Source organism: Staurois parvus, unplaced genomic scaffold (genome assembly GCF_062004578.1).
Source record: "Staurois parvus isolate SC_StPar_1 unplaced genomic scaffold, SC_StPar_1.0 ptg000525l, whole genome shotgun sequence".
Classification (NCBI taxonomy): domain Eukaryota; kingdom Metazoa; phylum Chordata; class Amphibia; order Anura; family Ranidae; genus Staurois; species Staurois parvus.
Window position 1 is genome coordinate 7,160,427 of NW_028318321.1, and position 25,235 is coordinate 7,185,661.

At 41.7% G+C, this 25,235-nt stretch overlaps 1 protein-coding gene across 2 annotated transcripts in view; it reads right to left on the reverse strand.

Annotated features, from left to right (window-relative positions):
• CPEB3 (cytoplasmic polyadenylation element binding protein 3) overlaps nucleotides 1–25,235 on the reverse strand; it is a 164,794-nt gene that overhangs the window by 74,071 nt on the left and 65,488 nt on the right. For both annotated transcript variants that reach the window (XM_089690293.1, XM_089690292.1), the window contains exon 3: nucleotides 12,369–12,459. In XM_089690293.1, the coding sequence (XP_089546419.1) occupies nucleotides 12,369–12,459 (91 nt within the window). The remainder of the gene's footprint in view (nucleotides 1–12,368; nucleotides 12,460–25,235) is intronic.

A 25,235-nucleotide genomic window follows, 5' to 3' on the forward strand; every position in this document is an offset into this window, starting at 1 on the left:
CTTTTTAGATAGTTTTTTGGATACATAAACAAGATATTTCAGTGCAAGGTAAAATTACCCTGGCAAAGCCATTTTGTCTCACTCAGCTGTATAAAGTAGAGAAATAAAACATCCCCTTTACTTTCTATTTCAGCAGTCCTCTTTGTACATGAAATCAGCATCAGGTACACATCAAGCTTGTCTCTGTTTTTGACAGCCCTATTGTGTTTAGGAGTTGAGCTCGGGAGCTAAAATGGATTCTGTGTGATTTCATAATCCTATCTTCATCAATATACCAGTACAGTTTCTTAATAAAACAAAAACATACATATGTAAGAGTAACTTAAGTGTACCTGTATATTACATTTGATATATGTTATTTTATTCAGTGACAACTAATGCAATCATACAGTTATGTATAATCATTCTAACTACCAAACCTTTATGATTCACTAGAACAGGGACTATAGATTTATCTATTTTCAATAGAATATGTGGGTCAGCTGGAAAGGTATGGGGGAGATTTACTAAAACTGGTGCACTCAGAATCAGGCGCAGTTGTGCGTGGTAGCCAATCAGCTTCTAACTTCAGTTTGTTCAATTATGCTTGCATAGAAATCAGGTTTCGATTTTTATTGCCAGAGTTGCACCAGATTTTGCATTCTCCAATTTTAGTAAATAAACCCCAACGCATCTCAATAAAATACAAAGTGACACTAAATGATACCCTTAAGGCCCCTTTCACACAGGGCAAACGCTGCACTGCTTAGCAGGGGATCTGTCTACTGATCCCCCGCTGAGCAGAGCAGGTAGATAGGTACATGTCCGCTCCAATTATGCAGAACGGATGCAGACACAGGGCAGCCAAGTATATAATGGACCAGCTGTCCGTTTACACCAGACTGCCTTCCAATCTGCTAGATGGAAGGGGAATGGATGGGATTGGAAGTAGGCAGTTGTTTCAATAGATCTGGGCATTGGCTGTTCTACTTTAAAAAAATGAATTTAACAGATGTGGATGTAAACAGATTATCATCAGTTTATATCTGCTTGTCCATAGTAATTGCTGTCCATTTTTCATCCGTCAATAAATGGATGAAAAAATGGACAGGCAGAATGCCTGTGTGAAAGGGCCCTAATTCTTCATAAATAAACCATACATATTCACTACCTAATGGCCCTGTAACCCATTTTATGAAATTGTTTCTTTATTGTATATATCACGGGACACAGAGCAGGCTATTAACGACTATGTGGGTTATAAGCCACCTATAGGTGAATGGACACTGATCGACCAAACAGAGAGGTGGTCCTCCCCTCTATAACCCTCTCCTATACAGGAAGTACAGGATGGTCACTGAAAGTGTTGCTCTTGGAGTACACCTGAAAGTCCAGAACGGTTCCATTAGAGAATCAGGGACTTTCACTGGATCCATTCGGAAAGCTATGAGCTAAAATGGATGGTACCCAAGCCTTGATAAGGAGAAGAATCCTCAAGGTTTTGCCTGTAATGCTATACAGGTCCAAGGCAATAGCCCCTCAGCATGGGGACTGAGTTCTTGAAGGTCTGTATGACAATGCCCACCGTGATAGGTGAAGGTTGGTGCCTGATGGAAGTCAGGGACCTGCGGCGGGACTGGTAAGATATCTCCTTTTTTCAATCTGTAAGGAGAAAAACAAAAGCTCTAAAATTAGAGGGAAAAGGAGGAGAGGTGTTGTGACTGAGTTTCCACCAAGGGGAGTGCTCACTGCTGATCCTGAGATGTGCTTGCTCTTTGTTTTCAGCCACTAGAGGGAGCACGGCCAGAAAACAGAAGTGGGGCAAATTTTGTTTATCTGGTGGCCAGGACACACGTGGACTGCTGCTGAGGATTCTCCTGTGGCCGGGACACAGAGCAGACTATTCAGTAGCGGCACGCGAGTACTCCCCTTAGGGGGAAGCGTGGACCAGTCAGTCAGGAGCCACCTTAGATGGCTCATAAGGCAGCATTTGCATTTAGTGTTTTTTAAGCACACTACTTACATAGCTGTATCATTGTGATCTGTGTTACTAGTGGAGGTATACAGGTTTGTGCTATCTGAGGTAATGTCGTCCAGAAAGCAGAGTGGGGGAGGTGCAGCAGGAAAGGGCAGTAATATACCACCACCAGGTCCAGAGGAACCTAGCTGAAGATCCGCTGTAACATCCCTTCCTGACAGGCAGTTGTGTATTTAGGTTCTGTGCTGCCCTAGGCAACACAAAGGAAAAAAAGGGGGGGGGGGGAAATCGCACCCCCCCCCTCCCCTTCAAGGAGAAAGCCCGACACCACCCAACACCACCACCCCCAGCAAGAGAGAAAGACAGACACTCACCTTCACAGCTCCAGGGAGTGGTGCTGCCCCCTCAAAAATGCTGCCCTAAGCAAATGCCTTGCGGTAAATACACCCCTGCCGACAGGCCAGAAGTGACTGGGCAGTCTGAGCTGTTGCGTCTGCCATTGTGGCTACTACTGGGGCTTCTGCCCCAACATATGTAACCAAAGATAATCTTGCTTCAGCCTTAGCGGGTTTAGAAGATAAAATCGCTGGGCTGATTGCATCAGTTTCTCTGGGGTCTAGGAAGCGGGATAGATCCCTGTCACTAGAACCACCAATTCTGGAGCAGGAATAGGTGGAGCCTAAGGAAGAAGAAAAGCTGGAGGAAGGTCAGGCAGTATAATTTCTGTCTGAGGAGAAGCAGGTCGTCTTTTTAGTCCAGGACCTCACTGATATAGTACGGTCTATATTCAGGCTACCTCCAATAGAAACCTGAAGTTACTTATTCTTCCCTGGGCTCTTTGAAGCCTTCACAGAGTACTCAGGCCTTTCCGGTGCATCCGCTTCTGGAGCAAACTATGTATGCCAACTGGGATCCCTCAGACAAGGTTTTTATTCCACCAAAGAGGTTATCCGTTTTGTACCTCATGGAACAAAAGTTTAAGAAATGGGAGTTGCCGGTAGTGGATGCAGCAGTTTCATCCCTGAATAAATCTTTAACATGTCCTGTGGATAATGTACAGGTTTTCAAGGACCCAGCAGATAAGAAACTGGAGTCTCTCCATAAAGGCCTCCTCCCTGGCAGGTTCTGCTGTATAGCCAGCTCTTTTCCAAAGTCTGACAGTGTCAAGAAGCGGATTGGAAGACCGTCAGTGCAGAGGGAATGCTCGGCCGAGGATATTCCGCGTGCTTTGTGTTCTGCTGTTGATGCTCTTAAGGATTAAATTCAGCAGATTTCTCGCTTGGCCCTCTTAGTGCACATGCACAGGGTTTTGTAGCTGAAGTGTTGGTCAACAGAACTGCTATGCAAAAAAATGTTGGCAGCTTTTCCCTTCATGGAGGAACAGCTGTTTGGGGCAGATTTGAACAAATATCCAAAAGATTTCAGGTGGTAAAAGTACTCTTCTACCCTCTAAGAGGAAATCCAAATGCCCTTCTTTTAAAGGTGTCAAGGGCTTTGATTGCCGGGTCTCCTGTACCAGACATTCGTTTCACCACACACAGGTCCCAGCCTCCAGGGGTAGATCTCAAAATCAAAATCTGAGGAGGCCTGGGTGCAAAAGTCATTTAAGACAGATCCAAAGTCAGCCTCCTTATGAAGGGGCACCCCCCACCTGTTCGATTTGGGTGGGGGAGGCTTTTGAATTTCGTGGTCGCATGGAGGGCTCTAATCCAAGACAAATGGGTCCTTTCCATAATTTCTCTGGGGTACAAACTGGAATTTCAGGTATTTCCCTCTCCCCGGTTTCTAAGATCAAATGTACCAATGAATCAAGAGAAAAGAAGAGCTTTATGTCAGGCACTCCATTGCCTATTGGCTCAAGGAGTAATCACGGATATTCCAGTGGACAAAGGTTTCAGGGGTTTTATTCAAACCCATTTACAGTCCAAAAACCAAATGGGGATGTAAGGCCCATTCTGGACCTCAAGCGGCTAAATCACTTTCTAAATGTCCGATCTTTTCATATAGCATCGTTTCAGTCAGTAGTGGCCTCCGTACAGGAAGGAGATTTTTTTAGCATCCATAAAACATCAAGGACGCATAATTGCATGTACTGATGTTCATTCCTCACCAAAGATTTCTGCAGTTTGTAGTAAGGGCTCAGCATTTCCAGTTTATAGCACTACTGCTTGGGCTGGCCACAGCTCCCAGAGTTTTCACAAAAATTCTTGCTCCAGTGTTGGGGCTACTCAGAACATGGGGAGTATCGGTCAGAGGTTATCTAGATGAGGTGTTGCTCAGAAATCGGTTGGTGCCAGATCTGAAGCAGGATGTGGTCCTTACAGATCCTGGAACAGCTGGGCTGGGTGCTCAACCTCAAGAAGTCAGCCCTGGAACCAGTGCAGAGTATTTGAAGATGGTCCTAGACACAGTTCAGGTAAAGGTATTTCTGCCTCCAGGGAAATGTTGTGTCCTGAGGAACAAGGTTTGCAGCTTGAAGGCAAAGAGGTATCCTTCAATTAGCCTCTGTATGAGGTTGCTAGGGAAGATGGTGTCCTCATTCGAGGCTATTCCCTATGCCAAATTCCACTCCAGACCGCTGCAAAAGGTGCATTCCGTCTGTTTGGGACAAAAGGAGATATGCAGTAATCCAAGGCTGGAATCTTTGTCTCCAGAGATGCAGCGGAACCTGAATTGGTGGTTGATAACTCAATTTGGAGAAGGGAAGATCTGTTCAGCCACTGGTGTGGAAGTTGGTAACCACCGATGCCAGCCTTTCAGGTTGGGGGGGGGGGGCGTTATGGAGGAGGCCACAGTTCTGGGAACATGGCTTCCAAGGGAAAGGGTTCTGCCCATTATTGTCCTGGAACTGTGAGCAGAGAGGTTGGCTCTGAAGTATTGGACATCCAGGCTTCAGTCTGACAATGCCACAGCAGTGGCATACATCAACTACAACACCAGGGCGGTACCAGGAGTTGAGGTGCTCAGAAGGAGGTGAACTACATTCTGACCTGGGCAGAGAGATATGTTCCAAGTCTTTCAGCAGTGTTCCTTCCAGGTGTGGAAATTATCTCAGTCGCAGGCAGTTGAATCCAGGGGAATCGGATTTCCCTGCACGCGCTGTCACAATTTGAAAATAATGCAGCCATGTAGGGCTCTGCCCACACAGCTGCATTATTCATTCACAGTTTCCAGTAAATGAATGCAGACAAATACTGCCAGCCCTTGCAGCTGTAGTTCTTAATGATCTATGAGGGTGCTGGTAGTTCATTGATCTTCCTGCTCTCAGTTAACTGCCTGCCCATACGAGATATCAGCGGAGAGCTATGCTGGGGTCTGCATGAGCCTGAGATTGCAGTTGCAATCTGCAAATCGTGGATGCAATGGTCTGCAGGCTCCTTAAAAATTAATGTGCATTTATAATTTTTTTTCTAACAGCAAAAATGTGCACTTGATACTTTTTCTTCAAAAAAGGTGAACTTATCCTTTAAACACACTTCCCACAGGAAAAGTAACTGTTACACCTCCTCCTTAACAGGGTCATTAAAGAAAATTTAGCATAAATATAAAGAGGAAATCACCTTTTTGCAAACCAAATTAAAGCAATACAAGGAAATATCTGTGACTTCTTCAGCCAGCTAATAAATAGCAAATTTACCTTTATAAATCTTTTAAAAAAAAAAAAAAAAGTCAGAAGATCCTGACACTGTTCTATGCTTGAAACAAGCATTGAAAATGGCTGTTGCCAGAAAGATTACAAATAACTATTATAAGATTCCAGACCCTGACCGACAACATAAATAAACTGATACATGCCCATTCCCCTCAGTAATTCCCTATAAAAAAAAGAAGAAACCTAAAATAAGGCACTGCCCACTGCTATAACATATTGAGCACAAAGTCCACATTCCTGTGCTTTAGTCTAATCATCCTGCATTAATCGATGAGACAAGCCTGTACACAAAGCAGGTGAAAGGGAAAGCAGAAACATGTGATTTTCAACAATCTGCTTATCCCAACCTCAATATGTTCATTGTAGGCATGTCCTTGTAAGGCATATTTGTTCCACATTTTTTTCCCTCCAAAAACCTCTATGGAGCACCCCAACCCCCCCAATAAGGGGAAAAATATTTATGGCTTTAGCTTGGATGAGCAACCTATTTTTAAACAGTGTAGAAAGGTTTTGTTTTCTACTAGTGAGCAGCTAAAGATTGAATACCACTATAAACTCTTTATGAAGACTGATTATGGGCCACATAAGGTCTAAAACTTAAACCAAATTATTGTTGCGCTGTGTAAATACAAATAAATAGTCCCAAACATTACTGCCCTTAATTATTGACAAATTGACAAAATAATATCCACTGCAAGTGTTCATAAAAAACAATAATATGTTCATATGGTTAATAAGTAAATAGGAAGATGACTCATTAATGAAATCAAGTGTCCTTGATATCCGAGGCGAGACCCGATGAAATGTGATGATTAGTTAATCCATCACCTACACATACATCCTCTTACCAAATCATCAGAAACCAAGTTATAGGTCACACATGCAAAAGAGAAGTGCTGCAACCCTCATAATATATCAGAAGGAGTATAGATCTCACCATGCGACTCCTGCGGTCTCCATCTGCTGAACCAATAAGTCAATCATATAGGAGCGGCAACAAGGTGAGGATGACCTGAAGACTTTATTTGAATGCATAAAAACGTTCAAAAGACAAGCAGCACTAGTGCGATTCTAACAAGACCTTACTCGGTCTCTGACTTATCCCCTTCACAATGTTTTTTAAGACTCTGGCTGATCCCCTTGACGTCTGTTAAAACTCTGACTGATTCCCTTGACAACGTCTGTAAAAAAGAAACATACGTCGGGGTGGGGCGAAGTTTGTGCTGATGTCACCCACACTTTGCTGGAACCAGCATCAGTGGCATTTAATACTATTTGTGCTTACTAGAAAGATTTTCTGTAAGTAGTTTTTTGAATTGCATTAAACTCTGACAGTACTACACTATTGGAGGTCTTTATTTTTATGCAGAGATATTCACGAAGCAAGAGAAGGAGATAGCAGAGGAAGTTCCACGAGTGCCGCATGCATTTCTGTGTTGGATGATCAGGGTCAAGTTTCATTCCATGTCAGACCACCTACAACTTTAGGTCTGGTGATTCAGTAAGAGGCTGTATGTGTAGGTGGTGGATTCACTAATCACATTTTACTGGGTCTCACCTAGGATATCACGGACACCTGATTTCATGGATGATTCATCTTCCTATTCTTTACTTATTAACCATATGGACATATTACTGGTTTTTATGAGCATTTGCAATGTATATTAATTTATTGTTGGGCAGCACAGTGACTAAATGGTTAGCACTTCCGCCTAGCAGTACTCGGGTCGTTGGTTCGAACCCCAGCCACGTCACCTCCTGCCTGGAGTTTGCATGTTCTCCCTGTGCCTGCGTGGGTTTCCTCCAGGTACTCTGGTTTCCTCCCACACTCCAAAGACATGCTGATAGGTTAATTGGATCCTGTATAAATTATCCCTAGTATGTGTATGTATGAATGTAAGTTAGGGACTTTAGATTGAACGCCCCTTGAGGGTTAGGGACTGATATGAATGTACAATATATATGTAAAGCACTGCGCAAATTGACAGCGCTATAAAAGTACCTGAAATAAATAGTCGGTACTATTATTTTAAGGGTGGTACTGTTTGGGACCATTTATTTGTATTTACACAGCACAACAAATATTTGGTTAATTTAGATTTGGAACATATTCTATTTTATGTTCTGAGTGCAGCTGTGAAGATCAGCAATCATTGCATTTTTTAACACTTGGGTGAGCACTGAGCGCAGTTTATCTGCTTAGACTTGATTACCAAAACTTTGATAGCTGCCATTCACATTGGCTAGAGCGGGTGTCGGCAACCCGCAGCTCCAGAGCCACATGCGGCTCTTTTTCATCTTTGCTGCGGCTCCGGAGCACACTGCCCACCAGGTGGTCGGCAAGCCGCAGATCGCGAGCCACATGCGGCTCTTCTGTGTGCCGGGCGCCAGCTCCCCTCCCTCCTCAAAAATCCGGCCTGCGGAGCGTGGAACATTGGCTGTCAGGATGTAGGCGGGGCAGAGTGACGAACTCCTCTCTCAGTCCGCCCTGAAGACCAGAACGGCGCGGGAACACAGCGAGAGGAACGCGCGGAGCAAAGGTAAGTGAATTGAGACAATATGGGGGATGAATTACTGTGTGGGGGATGAATTACTGTGTGGGGGATGAATTACTATGTGGGGGAAGAATTACTATATGGGGGATGAATTACTATGGGGGATGAATTACTATGTGGGGGATGAATTACTATGGGGGATGAATTACTATATGGGGGATGAATTACTATATGGGGGATGAATTACTATATGGGGGATGAATTACTATATGGGGGATGAATTACTATAAGGGGGAAGAATTACTATATGGGGGATGAATTACTATATGGGGGATGAATTACTATATGGGGGATGAATTACTATGGGGGAAGAATTACTATATGGGGGATGAATTACTATGTGGGGGATGAATTACTATGTGGGGGATGAATTACTATGTGGGGGATGAATTACTATATGGGGGATGAATTACTATGTGGGGGATGAATTACTATATGGGGGATGAATTACTATATGGGGGATGAATTACTATGGGGGATGAATTACTATATGGGGGATGTATTTTCAGTTTTAAAAATGTGGCTGTCAAAATAAATTTCAATCGTGGTTTTGGCGAGATTTGGCTCAGTTGAAAAAAAAGGTTGCCCACCACTGACCTAAGGCTATGATTGTGATTATGAAGATACACTGTGGCCCTGATTAACCCTTTGCTTACTGGGCCCTTAAACCCCCTTCATGACCAGAGTGCTTTTTGCAATATATGCAGTGTCGGATTTGTTATAAATGTTGCAATGGTTTTGCGGCTCCCAGTCTTTTTTTTCCCCTTCGGAAACGGGTCCAAGTGGCTCTTTATGTCTTAAAGGTTGCAGACCCCTGGGCTAGAGTGAACTACGCGATTGCCTTATGAGGGATGTATCAACTGTCATATACACGTGGAATTAAACAAAGCTTTACTGTTTCAGGAGGAATAGGAGTGACTGCTATGTAGAAATATTAATAGGACTATTTTGACCTGGAAGTTTTTACCAATGGTTTTCCACAGAAGTACTGCTTACAAAAGGTGCTGGGAGGCTAAAACAATGCGAGTAATCTTTAGTCACACTACAGTGGGGATCGAAAGTTTGGGCACCCCAGCTAAAAATTTGTATTAATGTGCATAAAGAAGCCAAGGAAAGATGGAAAAATCTCCAAAAGGCATCAAATTACAGATTAGACATTCTTATAATATGTCAACAAAAGTTAGATTTTATTTCCATCATTTACACTTTCAAAATAACAGAAAACAAAAAAATGGCGTCTGCAAAAGTTTTGGCACCCTGCAGAATTTATAGCATGCACTGCCGCCTTTGCCAAGCTGAGACCTGCCAGTGTCATGGATTGTTCTCAATCATCGTCTGGGAAGACCAGTTGATGTCAATCTCAAAGGTTTTAAATGCCCAGACTCATCTGACCTTGCCCCAACAATCAGCACCATGGGTTCTTCTAAGCAGTTGTCTAGAAAACTGAAACTGAAAATAGTTGAAGCTCACAAAGCTGGAGAAGGCTATAAGAAGATAGCAAAGCGTTTTCAGATGTCAATATCCTCTGTTCGGAATGTAATTAAGAAATGGCAGTCATCAGGAACAGTGGAAGTTAAACAACATCTGGAAGACCAAGAAAAATATCAGACAGAACAGCTCGCAGGATTGTGAGAAAAACAATTCAATACCCACGTTTGACTGCACGATCCCTCCAGAAAGATCTGGCAGGAACTGGAGTTGTGGTACACTATTCCACTATAAAGAGATACTTGTACAAATATGGTCTTCATGGAAGAGTCATCAGAAGAAAACCTCTTCTACGTCCTCACCACAAAAATCATCGTTTGAACTTTGCAAATGAACATATAGACAAGCCTGATGCATTTTGGAAACAAGTTCTGTGGACCGATGAGGTTAAAATTGAACTTTTTGGCCGGAATGAGCAAAGGTACGTTTGGAGAAGAAGGGGCACAGAATTTAATGAAAAGAACCTCTGTCCAACTGTTAAGCATGGGGTTGGATCAATCATGCTTTGGGGTTGTGTTGCAGCCAGTGGCACAGGGAACATCTCACGAGTAGAAGGAAAAATGGATTCAATACAATTCCAGCAAATTTTGGATGGTAACTTGATGCCATCTGTGAAAAAGCTGAAGTTAATGAGAGGATGGCTTCTACAAATGGATAATGATCCTAAAACACACCTCGAAATCCACGGGGGATTACATCAAGAGGCGTAAACTGAAGGTTTTGCCATGGCCTTGACAATCTCCTGACCTCAACATAATTGAAAATCTATGGATAGACCTTAAAAGAGAAGTGCGTGACAGACAGCCCAGAAACCTCAAAGAACTGGAAGACTTTTGTAAGGAAGAATGGGCAAAGATACCTCAAACAAGAATTGAAAGACTCTTGGCTGGCTACAAAAAGCATTTACAAGCTGTGATACTTGCCAAAGGGGGCAGTACAAGATATTAACTCTGCAGGGTGCCCAAACTTTTGCAGACGCCATTTTATTGTTTTCTGTTATTTTGAAAGTGTAAATGATGGAAATAAAATCTAACTTTTGTTGACATATTATAAGAATGTCTAATCTGTAATTTGATGCCTTTTGGAGATTTTTCCATCTTTCCTTGGCTTCTTTATGCACATTAATACAAATTTTTAGCTGGGGTGCCCAAACTTTTAATCCCCACTGTACTAGGACAAAACCATTCCACAATCTTAGTTTTATCAGAATCTGTCGTGTATTTTACACTTATTGTCCTATTCCTGTTCGACACAGTTGACCACCCCCTCCTCCTCAAAAAACTACACTCTTGGCCTCAGAGACCCCGCCCTTTCCTGGCTCTCTTCCCATCTATCACAGCGCTCCTTCAGTGTTACCTATAACGATGCCACCTCCCCCTCTCTGTTGGGGTCCCTCAAGGCTCTGTCCTCGGACCCCTTCTCTTCTCCATCTATACCTCCTCCCTTGGCCAATTGATACACTCTCATGGCTTCAACTACCATCTCTATTCCGACGACACGCAAATCTATCTCTCTACCCCTCACCTCACCCCTTCAGTCTCCACCCGTATCACAAGCCTACTGAGCGACATATCGGATTGGATGTCACTCCACTTCCTCAAACTAAATCTTTCCAAAACTGAGCTTCTAGTTTTCCCCCCAGCCCGCGCCCCCCCCCCCCCCCCCCGACTTCTCCATCAAGACCAACAACACCACCATCAGTCCCTCCCCTCAAGCCTGAGTACTAGGTGTCATCCTAGACTCCAATCCTTTCAGCCCCAAGTCCAATCGCAGACTAGCTCATGTAGACTTCACCTCCGCAACATCTCCAAAATACATCCGTTCCTAACCCCGGAAACCACTAAGCAGCTCATTCACTCCCTTATTATTTCACGACTTGACTACTGTAACTCCCTCCTCATCGGCTAACCTCACCACAGGCTATCCCCGCTTCAGTCCATCTTGAATGCTGCGGCCAGATTCATCCACCTCACAAACCGCTCCGTAACCACCACCCCCCTCTGCCAATCCCTCCACTGGCTTCCGATTGCCCAATGGATAAAATTCAAAATGCTAACATTGACGTACAAAGCTGTTCATAATACTGCCCCAAACTACATCACCGATCTGGTATCCAAATACCACCCAAAACATACTCTCAGCTCCTTACAAGACCTCCTACTCTCTAGTTCCCTGGTTTCCTCCTCCCATGCCAACCTCCAGGACTTCTCCAGGGCTTCCCCCATCCTCTGGAACTCCCTACCCCAATCCATCAGACTATCACCTACTCTCCTCACCTTTAGGCGCACCCTGAAAACCTTTCAGGGAAGCCTACCCCGCCCTCAGCTAATTACTGAACTCCTCCACTCTTCCTACCACTCCGTCCCCCACAGTTATTTCCTCCTGTACCACTATCCCCTCCCTCCTAGATCGTAAGCTCCAAGGGGCAGGGCCCTCGAACCCCTTGTGTATTGAATCGTATTACTGTACTGTCTCGTGTACTGTCTCACATTGTAATGTAAAGCGCTGAGCAAACTATTGGTGCTATATAAATACTGTATAATAATACAATTCCTGAAAACAGCTTTGGAAGTGATACAGACATCCCCATTTTATTGTGCTTCACCACCAAGCCAAGCATCACTTGAATGAGTTAGGACAGGAATTTCAGCTGTTGCTGCTGTCCTTCCCATCCATCCTTAAGTGTAACATGGCAAACAGTGCACTGAATAGTTACCTTTCAGAGGTTCGTGATCAGTCCTTATCATATCCATTAAGGAATTCTCCAAAGAGTGCAGGTTAAAAGAGTCATAGGGCCTATTCCTGTCCTAGAAAATGAAAAAAAAAAAAAAAAAGTTAATGAAAATTAAACTTCAAAAGAACAAAAAAAAAAAAAAAACACTTTTTTTTTATTAGTGCAACAGTATCTTCCTACCTTGTCATCTTAAAATTGTAAAATAGAGTATTATAGGAGCTGGGGGAGGAGACAGAGCTTTGTCATACAGACAAGAGGCTGCAGACCTGCTTAGAATTATTGTTCAATACTGGCCAAATGTGGCAGTAGTAGATTACTTAAAGCTCAGATTTAAAAAGGTAAAACCAAAAGGAACTTGAGGCTTTTAAAAAGGAGCTTGAAGATTTTAAGCATATAACAAGCAATTTACTGACTAATTATACTTTGCAAATTGACTTTAACATGAATCAACTCACTGCAATAACATACAGTATTGGTTTGCTTGTTTAACAAAAACTTGTTTTTGAAACAAATTCAGAATACAGATAAAAAACGACAATTAATTTACATAGCAGTATAAAGCAACTACAGAGTGCCAAAACCAGCATATTTTTGACAATACTGCCTTTTAGCATCATAAACATTGTAAAACCCACTCAACACAGAGCAAAATATAAATCTGTTTAATCGCTGTCCGTGGTGCTGGAAGCATGGAAGATAAAAGCAAGCACTATTTGTTCATTTTTAACAAAGACTGCAAAAGATGTGGAAGCTACTTGCAGAACATCATGTTAAACTAAACACACAGGGCAATCCAGGGCAAGAACTCACTGCAACCAATCATAGAAAATTGCTGGAGATAGGAAAAGTCTGTTAAACAATACTGATATATCCCATACAACACTATTACTCTGGTACTGTAATTACAAAAAAACAAAGCCAATTTTTGTTGTTTATTTTTGTTCTGAATTTCAAAGGGGGAGGGTTAGTCATTTCTAATGCAGTCTGTCTCTATTAAAAGGGATTTATCTTCTGTTTTCTGCACTAGTTACAGAGGGAAAGGTGCTAAAAAGGAAAATGTCTCCAATAGGAACAAATGCAGTAGCAAAAAAAAAAAAAACAAAAAAAAAAAAAAAACTGACTAACCTTAAAATGGTTGTAAACCCTTACATATACCCAGTGAAGTGACTGGTCTCTGTAAAACACAAATTATAAAAATTCTCCTACATGAAAGGGTAGTTTCTGCAGGGTAGAGAGAACCAAGTTGAAATTCCACAAGATGGACAGGATGCTCCAAGAGTGGCTTAATACAAGATACACCCTGAATAAAAACGTTTCAAGACCTGACCTTTAGGATGAACGTATAGCAGAACTTTACCCATAACAACTTGATAATTATTATTGTGGAATATATGTTCTTTGCTAAAGAACAATTTTTTTTAAGCTACCAAAATTAGTGTGTGCTGTAAGTTGCCGTCAGCATTGTTCATATTTCCTCTTGCTGGAGGCTGCTCTTTTGCGGAAACTCTGAGCAGCAGTAAGTCTTTGGGCTGTCAATGGTTTTGATAAAAAAAAAAAAAAAAAAAAAAATAGAAAGTATGCGCAGAGCAGGGCGAGACATTGTATTACTGGATTTCAAATAATATAGGCACTCATTTATAATGTTTTCCATAGTTTACATGAGGCAAAAAAAAAAAAAAAAGGAAGGACTTCCAAGTATTATAATATACAGTCATAGCCACAAATATATCGACATCCCTACATTGCTGTCAGCTAATGCACCACTTCGCCCAGAAAACTGTTTGATAACAAATGTTTAAGCATTCTCATGTTTATTTCTTTTGTTTGTATTGGTATGACAAAAAAAAAAAAAAAAAAGAAGAAGAAGGTTGGGTCAATTTTTCAACATTTTAACTGATTGGTGCGATTTCTATATTGACAGCACGTTACTTGATACAGGTGAGTTTAATAAGAAAATTACAGGAGCATCACAAAAACTTAGAATGCAATTATTTCTTACAATTTTGAGAAGGTGCCAATAATTTTGGCCAGTCCATTTGTGGAAAGTGCAATGTGTCAGATTTGGCTTGTTTCTTTCTCCACTTTTTTTGTGTCTGACTAATACAAACAAAAGAAATAAACATGAGAATGCCTAAACATTTGTAAATGCAACAATTTTCTGGGCAAAGTGGTTTATTGTCTGACAGAAATGCAGGGATGCCAATATTTTTGACCATGACCGCATGTTTCTGCAGGCAAATGGTCTTGCTTTTCGCAGGGTAGGGATTACGGACTAAGCCCCACCCCCTTCCCCATCTTTTAACATTTGAGTTTCAATAGCCATGCGGTTAAAGCAAGAGACTGCAGAAACAGTCCAATTCTTTGTGAACTCTTTTCACTAGAGTTCAGTAAAGATTTTAAGAGTGATCCAGTCATCATTGACTGCATATTCTCTCTGTTCACAAATAGGGAATGTTTACAGGGTTTTGTGGGTTTCACTGTACCCAAAGGAGCAGAGCAAGGTGGAGGAGCCTGGTGTTCGAGCTGGTTAGAGCTCCAGTGTAAAGGACACATTGTTGCTACTCTGGGGTTGCGTTTTATGCGACATGTCGTTAAGTAGTGTCAAAGATGGATGGTCTTCCGTAGGGATAGACTTAATAGCCCACAAAAGAGGTTAGGGTAGGAATTAAGGGCCAGAGGTTGGAGCTCAGAAAATAAGAGCCCTGGTAAATATCGTTCTCCATAAGGTCACAAAAAGGGCCATATAGGAAGCTTAAGGATCAGATGCAGACCTGTCAGTATAGCCGTTTGCCCGTAGGGGATGTAAGGGCAAAAAGACATACTGACAGGAAGATTCCGTGAACTACCAAGGCACTCCACAGCACCATGGCAATTCATTGAGAACTAGAAGCCAACAGCCACCAAGGCTGTTGGGACTTGTAGTTCATTCATTCACAGAACACTGTGAATGAAGGATTCGGCCATGTTGGTGGACCCCCACTTGGCCGCACAGTTTTAAAAAATGGATAGCTAGTACGGGGAACATCTCCCTGTACTGCTGTCATGGGGGGGGCAGCAGGCAGCGGCTGCAGCATTGGGAACATGTTATATGTTCCACCCTAAAAACCAGATGGGACATGTAACATGTGAACTTATCCTTTGTCTGGGACCATCAATCCACCATGAACTTTGGGGAGAGAGAAAAGACTTTGGTTTAGTCTAGGTTTTATTTTGTAAGCCCGAATGAAGTTTGCGAATTCTGAATTGACCGATTTAAAAAATGCTGAAGGTACTGCTGCTGGGAGGGAGGCCAATAGGTATAAGAATTTCTGGAAAATTGACATTTTTGATAATGTTACAGTGGCCAAACCACAAGAGAGATTTGTAGTCCAATTTTTGCCACAGGATCTTGGTTGATCTGAGAAGCAGTGGGAAGTTAACCAAGATGATGTCGCCTTATCACTTCTAATATGGCATTAATCAGGTATTCCTGGACCGAGAAATGTGCAGACTGGGTATCCTCAACCATGTCATCTCTCAAGCAAAAAGTAGATTGGACAGAATCCTGTAGAAGTTACAATTACACTCTGCAGAGCATGCAAATGTTAGCAAAAATAAGGGGGGGGGGGGTGCAACAAACTACACAGCATTCATATTAAAGCTGAATATCAGGATAAGCAAATATTGTCTAGATACAAAGAGTTGGGTGTAGATTTATCCAAATCTTGGTAAGCGTTGTGTAGATCTGTGCAGGAGCCTCCTGTAATAAAGACTGTCAACGCTGCTCGCTCTCCTTGTGCAGGGTGACTGGTCTCGTCTCGGCCCTCCCCTGTAGTTTTCTGCAGAAAGCCTATAGCGAGTGGAGCCCGATAAGCCCCCCTCAGTGCTCTGCAAAGCAAAGTGATGATGTCCCTGCTACATTTATAAAGGTAATATCCGAGTCTGCAAATTAACTTGGTGCATACCAAGAAGATTTATATCCTTCGTGTTTATTGAAGAATATATTGGAATTAAAGTTTTTGTGCTTGGGTTCAGCTCAGAGGTAAATGGAAGTAACTTTATGACATTAACACAGCAACAGTGTTTCATGGATATAAACAGCGCTCCAGCTATTTATTTTTATTTCTCGACTACAGATGCAGAGTAAAGTGACTTTTTCATTCCTGACCAACAACATGAGGTTGATGCGATCTAAATGTGTTTGACAAAATAGTCAAATTAATTTTAGAGCAGAGAAATAGAAATCATAAATGTATTTGACTGGGTTCCTGTAATTATGTACAAAATGAGTTAGGAGCCCTTACTAAACAAAATATTTGTACCTACTTTAAACATATATGCATATAATACTGTTACAACAACAAGAATATGCCTCCAGGTGACTGACCTTAATTTGTACAAAGAAGACATTTTAGATCTTCCTGTATGAGAATTTGACTGCCTTTCACTACTCCGCACTGCTCAGCGCACAAATGAAGCCTCCCAATCACATATCAGCATCTCTGTACACTTCCCCTACGGCTTTTGTTGAGCCAACCTTCTAAGCTCTCATGAAATTCAGCTTGACATTTCAATAGTACATGTATGACTCCGTGTGCGTTTGTAACCTAAAAAGTCTGAAATGGTTATGTGCACTACAATAAATATGGCAAACTTCATGTTGGTCTAAAACATGAATGGGCACCTCTCAATTCCAGCAACTATCATTTTATATGTTCTGTAGAGATATGGGTGATCAAAAGGTTAGAAAAATGTTTTGATCCCCATCATTTTCCTGCAGATAAAAGGAGGTACCACATCTTTCCTCCCGTTTATTACTCTACCAAAATCCAACAAAGTTTAAAGTGAAAAACTGCGTGCATCCCTAGCCATATATTGCATCTATTGAATTGCATACACACACTTCCCTCTATGAAAACATTTTGTAAACCCCAGGGATGTAAATGTCAGACAAGGCTGAAATGAAGTTCTGGCCAGCACAGGATCAGATCTACCTCTCTGATGGTTGATGTATGCTGTAATGATTGTGCGCAGTAGGTACATGGAAGCTGTACACAACAGCCATCTTGTTTTCATGAGCAGTGACCTTACACCCTCCCTCTTGCAAACCATGGAATTTGTAGATGTAACTTTTAATGAACTTCAAATGAGCTTATCATCTTAAAGCGATTCTAAAGGTTCTTTTTTAAAAAAAATAAATAAAAACCAAACATGTTATACTTATGCATGTATTGCAGTGCAGAGTGTTTTTTTTTGTTTTTTTTTTTTGTTTATTTTTTACAGAGCAACCTAGATCCTCCTCTTCTCGGGTCCCCCACAGGCTCTCCTGGCCCCTCCCTCCTGTCCGGTGCCCCCACAGCAAGCAGCTTTTTATGGGGGAACCCGCTGCTCTGTGTGTCCATTCACACATGGAGCCAAGTCTCAGCCCCGTCCCCTCTCTCATTTGCTGACTGGCTGTAATTGGCAGAGGGAGCCAATGGCACACGCTTGCTAGCTCAGCCAATGAGGAGGCCGAGACCCGGGGAAGCTGAGGCGGTCATTCACATCGCTGGATCGCGAAGAGGCCCAGTTAAGTATTGAGGGGGCTGGGGGACTGCTGCACACAGTTTTTTTTTACCTTCGTCTTTACAACCACTTTAAATAAAAACACAATAGACGCCAGCGTTCAGACCTGTAAAACATTAACGGAGGTCTGCACGATATCGGTTTCCACAAACCATGAAAACCGCTTTCCTCTGCCCTATCATAAAACCATCTGACAAGTCCGAAACCCCACTGTACCCCATAAAAAAAACAGAAGTTTGATTTCGGAACAGAGGTCCTATTCATACCATTACACGAATATAAACACACGTTGGTGGGATTCAAAAGGAATGACCTTTGCAAAGGACAACCATTGCAGTGCACGAAATGCACTATTGTGTGAGGTAGTACACAGTGTTACAAAAATAAAGCTTGCACCACTTTGGCGTGTTGTGGTGCATTCGGTAGTCCAATATGAATAGGTTGCCTTAATGCAACCCATATGTGCTAATTGACAGCAACAATGCAAAGTCAGCCTAAACATTCAGATCATACAGATTTGCTCATAAATCAGCTTCCAAATATCCTGGCAAAAAGTGTGCTAATTCTTTGAATCATAAAAATGTGATGGGGCATAGAATGACTGTCAAATCTATATTTGTGTCTCCCCCCATCTCTTTATTAGTATTTTGGGCAAACATACTAATTTCTGCACCTTTTAAACAAGACTTGAGTGCACTTCTGCACGAAACTGATGGATACACGCAGATGAGCACACACCTAGGAGTTTAACAGGTCAGTAAACCATACCTGGAGGAGAAATGTAAAACAAAAACAGCTGCAAGGAACCTCATTGTGTTTGGAATCAGAGCTCCAGCTGAGCTTTTAAACACTTATAACTTATAGAATAGGTGTTTGCTAAATGAGATTCTGCCTACTGTGAAGTGGCTGGTGTTTGGCAGCAAACACTATCACACAATCCATAGAAGCCTAATCAAATAACACACTAAGGTCAGACAAAGTAAGTCCTCCTTTAGAATAGCAATCAACTTCAAAGAACATTTCGTCCTGTCAGCTGTCTATCAGAATAGGTTCAGCATTTCTGCAGCCAGCCTTACAAGTAAGTCAGCAATCCTGCATTTTAGTCACATATTCCATCTTCAACCTCTGAATCCAGCACAGATCAATAAACTATTATCTACTCATTGAATCGAAAGAAAAAGCCATTTCAAAGAGCAATCCCCCTGCTTCAGATGAAAATACTAGGATACAGCGATCAAATACTGCTAAACAAATAAAAAATTAAGGCAAAGTAATTTTACTCCCAAACAATTAGGCTCGGTCACAGATTTTAAACAAAAGCGAAGACAGTTTAAATAATGTGATTGTGTGGCATCTTGAGTGTTTCATGGCCATTGCACTTTATTTTTTAATGTGTACAGCAAGTGGAGCTAAAGCTGAAATTTATTTTCAATTTGCTTATATTCTTATCCCTCTAGTTCACAAAGACACACACACACACACACACACACACACACGGGGTTAGATGAAAAATTTGAAATGCTACTTGGTTTTTAGGTGTGAAAGACAACATGTTTCACATTGAAAGCGGAAGTGATGTAACATTCTTTAGCTTCCGCTGTGTGATAAGACACCTAGCAAACAGGTGGGAAGACTCACTTTCATCATTCACTGCGTGCAATGCTAGTAATACAGAGTCATGTCAAAGCATACAGAGCTTCAAAGAGCAAATTGTTGGTGCGCACTTTGCTGATGCCTCAGTAACTGAAGTTGACAATTTATCTGTGGTGTTGGGAGGTACAGTATCAAAAGGTTATGACTGAATATACAGTTTCTGGGAACTGTCAATCATGTTTCCATTTTTTGTCTAACACACACATACATATATACACACACATACATATATATACACACACACACACACACACACACACATATATATATCACATACACGCGATATATAAAGCCTACACACCCCTGTTAAAATGTCAGGTTTCTGTGATGTAAAAAAAATTAGACAAAGATGAATCAATTCAGGACCATTTCCACCTTTAATGTAACCTATAAACTGTACAATTCAGTTGAACAACAAACTGAAATCTTCAAGGTGGAGGGAAGTAAAATAAAAAACTAAAATAATATGGTTGCATAAGTGTGCACACCCTTATACTAATACTTTGTTGAAACACAATTTGATTTTATTCCAGCACTCAGTCTTTTTGGGGTTTTGAGTCTATCAGCATGACACATCTTGACTTGGTAATATTTGCCCACTCTTCCTTGCAAAAACACTCCAAATCCAGATTGAGAGGGAATCTCCTGTGCACAGCCCTCTTCAGATCACCCCACAGATTTCGATCGGATTCAGGTCTGGGCTTTGGCTGGGCCATTCCAAAACTTTCATCTTCTGGTGAAGCCATTCCTTTGTTGATCTGGATGTATGCTTTGGGTCATTGTCATGCTGAAAGATGAAGTTTCTCTTCATGTTCAGCTGTCTAGCAGAAGCCTGAAGGTTTTGTGCCAATATTGACTGTTATTTGGAACTGTTCTTAATTCCCTCTATCTTGACTAAGGCCCCAGTTCCAGCTGAAGAAAAAAAAAACAGCCCCAAAGCATGATGCTGCCACCATCATGCTTCACTGTAGGTATGTGTTTCTTTTGGTGATGTGCACTGTTTTTGCACCAAACATCTTTTGGAATTATGCCCAAAACATCCAACCTTGGTTTCATCAGACAAGAACACATTTTCCCCACATGCTTTCGGGAGACTTCATATGAGTTTTTGCAAAATGTAGCCGGGCTTGGATGTTTTTCTTCGTAAGACAAAGGCTTCCATCTTGCAGCTCTACCCCATGGCACAGACATATGAACAATATGGGAGATTATTGTCACATCTACCACACAGCCAGTACTTGCCAGATTTTTCTGCGGCTCCTTTAATGTTGCTGTAGGCCTCTTGGCAGCCTCCCAGACCAGTTTTCTCCTCGTTTTTTCCAGTTCTTGGTAATGTCACTGTTGCACCATATTTTCTCCACTTGATGAGGATTGACTTCATTGTGTATCTAGTGCCTTGGAAATTATTTTGTACCCTTCTCCTGACTGATGCCTTTTAACAATGAGATCCCTCTAATGCTTTGGAAGCTCTCTGCGGACCATGGCTTTTGCTGTAGGATGCGACTAAGAAAATGTCAGGAAAGACCTACTAGAACAGCTGAACTTCAAATGGGGTTAATCAGAGGCACTTTTAAATGATGGCAGGTGTGTACTGACTCCTATTTAACATGATTTTGAATGTGATTGCTTAACTCTGAACACAGCTACATCCCCAGTTATAAGAGGGTGTGCACATTTATGCAACCGCATTAGTTTTTTGTGTTTACTTCCCCCGCCTAAAAGATTTCAGTTTGTTTTTCAATTGAGTTGTACAGTTTATTAGGTCACATTAAAAGATGGAAAAAAAGTTATGAATTTATTTATCCTCTTTTTTTGTTTTTTTAAACCACAGAAACCTGACATTTTAACAGGGGTGTGTAGACTTTTTATAACCACTGTAATGTGTGTGTGTGTGTGTGTGTGTGTGTGTGTGTGTGTGTGTGTAAAACCAGTAATGCTGGCTTCAGGTGCGTCGGTTGTGTTAGGACAATTTGAAATAAGTGGTCAAACTTAATGCAGCTAAAATGACAGCATGACCGTAAATGGGCCCTAGGACTGTCCAGTGACACACTGGGTTCCGAGCCTGTTTTCTAGAGTGAGAGGGTCCTCCTTTGGGTACCCATGCCAATGCTTTGGGGACAAACACTTCCCACCGATTGTCCAATAACGGAGCCATCACAGCACAATGACAAAAAAGCTTTATTTTATTCTCATTGTGGCTCTCTCACTGCAAAGCTGAGAATTAAAACTGAATCCAAAGTGCACTTTCTTGCAGTAACTCTTTAAAAGCCCATTCAGGACTCTGCAGCCCCTGCAAGGTGTGAAGCACACTAGATTCATTTGACTGGACTGCCAATACATGAAACAGACCTAGAAATTGGACTTGCACCATTTGCCAACACAGTGCACCACAATGCACAGTAGTGCACTTCTGTGATACATGATGCTGTGTTTTGTGCTTGCTGTGAGACAGCTGAAATGAATCACAGTCCCACAGATCACTTGACATCCTGGGCTTACAAGTAGTAAGAGTTTTAGGACACTGCGTGCCCTTCAACTTGGAAGAATGGCGGCCAGGACAGGGAGCACACAGCACCAGAAAAGTGGTGAGTAATGCAGAAAAAGCCTTCTTTTTTTCATTTTAACAGATAGCAAGCAGTCTAATCCTAAATAAAGCTGCAGTTCCCTTTAGGACAAATGCAGCCATAAGGGGGGGGGGGGGGGGGAACCTGGATGCACATGGCACATATATTAAAGTAATATCGCTGGAGACGTTAATCCCTGTTAAAAAAGTCCATAAAATACCTATATTTTAAGTATACCATTTCAGTATTACAGTTTTGGGAACATATTCCAGTTGGCAGAAGCACAACTAGAGGCTGGACAGGGCTCAGGAATAAAGACAGTACACTGTAGGAAGTGGGAACAGCATTCTTATACAGACCAAATTAGAACAGACTATGTATTTGGGTAAAATACCATTGGGGGACCACACCCCATAGATCTAATGTCTGCCAGCCTTTGAGAAATGGCTAAAATCAGTGATACAGCTGTGGTCTTGCAGTTTAGTGAGTGTAATGGGCCACCAGACACCCTGGAATTGCAGCCACATTAGGGAGATCAGATACGGTCATGTGACAATGTCAGAACTTTGCAGATTGGCTGCAGCTTCAAAGTGTTTGGTTGGTTACAGGTGGTTTCATTCATTTCGGCTGTCATTTCTCATAGACCAACCGACAACAGACAGGAAGCCACAGCCCAGCAGGAGGGATGTGGCAGCCCAGTAGTGGGCCAAGGCTCACTGAGACCCACTGCCCTAGAAGAATGCAGCAGCATAAATTACATCACTATGAGGGGACCAGTTAGCAGCGGGCACAGACTGCCACACTGAAACATTGTTCTCTACACCTAGAAGAGGTTCCAGTGATCTCCTAGATTGTAAGCTCTGAGGAGCAGGGCCCTCCTATCGCTCTTATATTGAACTGTATTGTTGCTGTATTGTCTCCCATTATATTGTAAAGAGCTGAGCAAACTGTTGGCGCTATATAAATCCTATATAATAATAATTATTACACATGATGGCGGACAGAGTAAAAAAGGGTTTTAAAGTTGCATTATAAAAATGGCAATTAGGTGGTCATTGAATTTGGTTTCCCAATAGACTTGTATAGAAATGCAAAAACACCTCTGGTGCAAAAAAAAAAAAAAAAAAAAAAGCTCACCGACACAGGCCCCAACAGTGGCAGTGCCCATATTTGTAGCCACACATGTTCCTGTAATACAGTAAAGCAATGATATAGCTGAAAGCATTCCCAAATAGGAAATGTGGCTGTGGGTGAATTTCAAAAGGCATTTTCATTTATATACATTTAAGATCAGTTTTCCTTTTACACATGGCAGAGTTTAAACTGTAGGAGTCATACGGATTAAACTATTTCCACACAGTGAGTGCACTGGAGTACTACACATATAAACCACAACTTTAAAGCTCTAGTCTACTGAAATAACATTGACATCTAAGCCAGAACTGCCTAGAAAAAAGAAAAAGAAAAAAAAAAAAGTTGATCCAGCAGACAGAAGTCTCCACTAGATCAACCTTACTATAACTGGCCATTTATTATTAGTAGTACCTTTGATTAGAGCAGAAAACCTTGGTTTGGAAGTGAACACTGAAGAAAAAGTAAAAAATACTAAATATAGCCATGTACAAAAATGGTGTGACCTCAGCTGTGTGTAGAAATAACAAATATTCAAGAAAACTGCCCGGTTATATAGGTTTCAATAAAACATGGACCCCATTGTGCAGTAATCTTGTTTGTAATCAACAAAAAGGCCTTTGATCTCGCTCTTTGTTACACCAGCATGATGGAGTCAATCCATGACAACGATATAGCTCTCATAGGAGCAATATTTTTGTCCTACACAGACATCAATTCTAGTTTTCACCTGCAGTTTTCCTTTAGGACCCGATTATATTAGCTTTCAAGCAACACAAATAAAGAAAAGCCAGATTTTCTGAACCGGTATAGACAACCGTTAGATGAGAACATAAACAAAAAAGCGTAGTTAAAGTGTTACTAAACCCAGGACCCTGCATTCACTATATCCAGTCTTCCACAGAACATGGAAATACAATTATTTTAGTAAATATAAACTGCTAAATACCTCTTCTCATCAGCAGTTAGAGCAGTCTTGTGACCTTAGCTGAGCACTGGTTAAAGCTTGTAGAAGGAGTTTTTTTTCTGCTCTAGGAGGATGCAAAACTCCTGAACTCTGTCTGGACACTGCTGATTGGCCCTGTGCTGATCACATGCACTCTCCCAAGTAAAAAAAAAAAAACCCTCTCTAGCAATACACACTAAACTGAGCATGGGCATGTGGATAAATAAATAATCCCCCCTCCCCCCCCACCCAAACCATACCAGGCCACATGGCCGCAACATGGAGGGAGCATTTCTCAAGCTTCAGCGTTTGAGCAGAGAATGGTTTTGGAATTTTTGGAAGCTTTTTTCCAGCAGAATAAAAAAAAAAAAAAAAAAAAACCTGAATGTTCCTAAACTCTCCTAAAAACGCACCTAGCATTTACAGTACTTGTAGGGAAATAAAAGCTAATTAAAAAAACTAAACTAATGCTCCTAAAAACGCTATTACCAGCAGTTTTCATCCAGAGAAGAAAAAAAAAAAAAAAAAAAAAAAAAAAGAAGGCGCTAGTGTTTTTCTGTGAAAGAAAAAAAAATGCCCACGAAGACACCTGGGATATTTATCATAATATTCACCTAGGTCAGAAATAAAGCAACTGTAGGAATGTAAAACAAAAAAAATTAAGTAAAAAACACAATATACTTTCCAGTCTACTTACTAATGCTAGCAGCAAAGGGATTAAAAATACTTACTGATGACAGAGTTTAGTGCTGCTTTAAGGCTACGTTCACACTAGCGTTGTGTGCAGGCAGCAGAAAGGAGTTTTGGAAGCGTTTTTACCACTTCCCAAACGCTTTGGACAATTATGCACATTGCAGCACATGGTGCTGTTCTAACGGGAGCGTTAGCGTAGCGGCAAAACGGACACCTCTGGTCGAGTCAGGAAGCGTTGAAGCCTCCTATTCTAGTCTATGGTGCCGCTCCGCAAACGAGCGGTAACACCATTCAAACTTCATTATAGGCGTTTGTAGG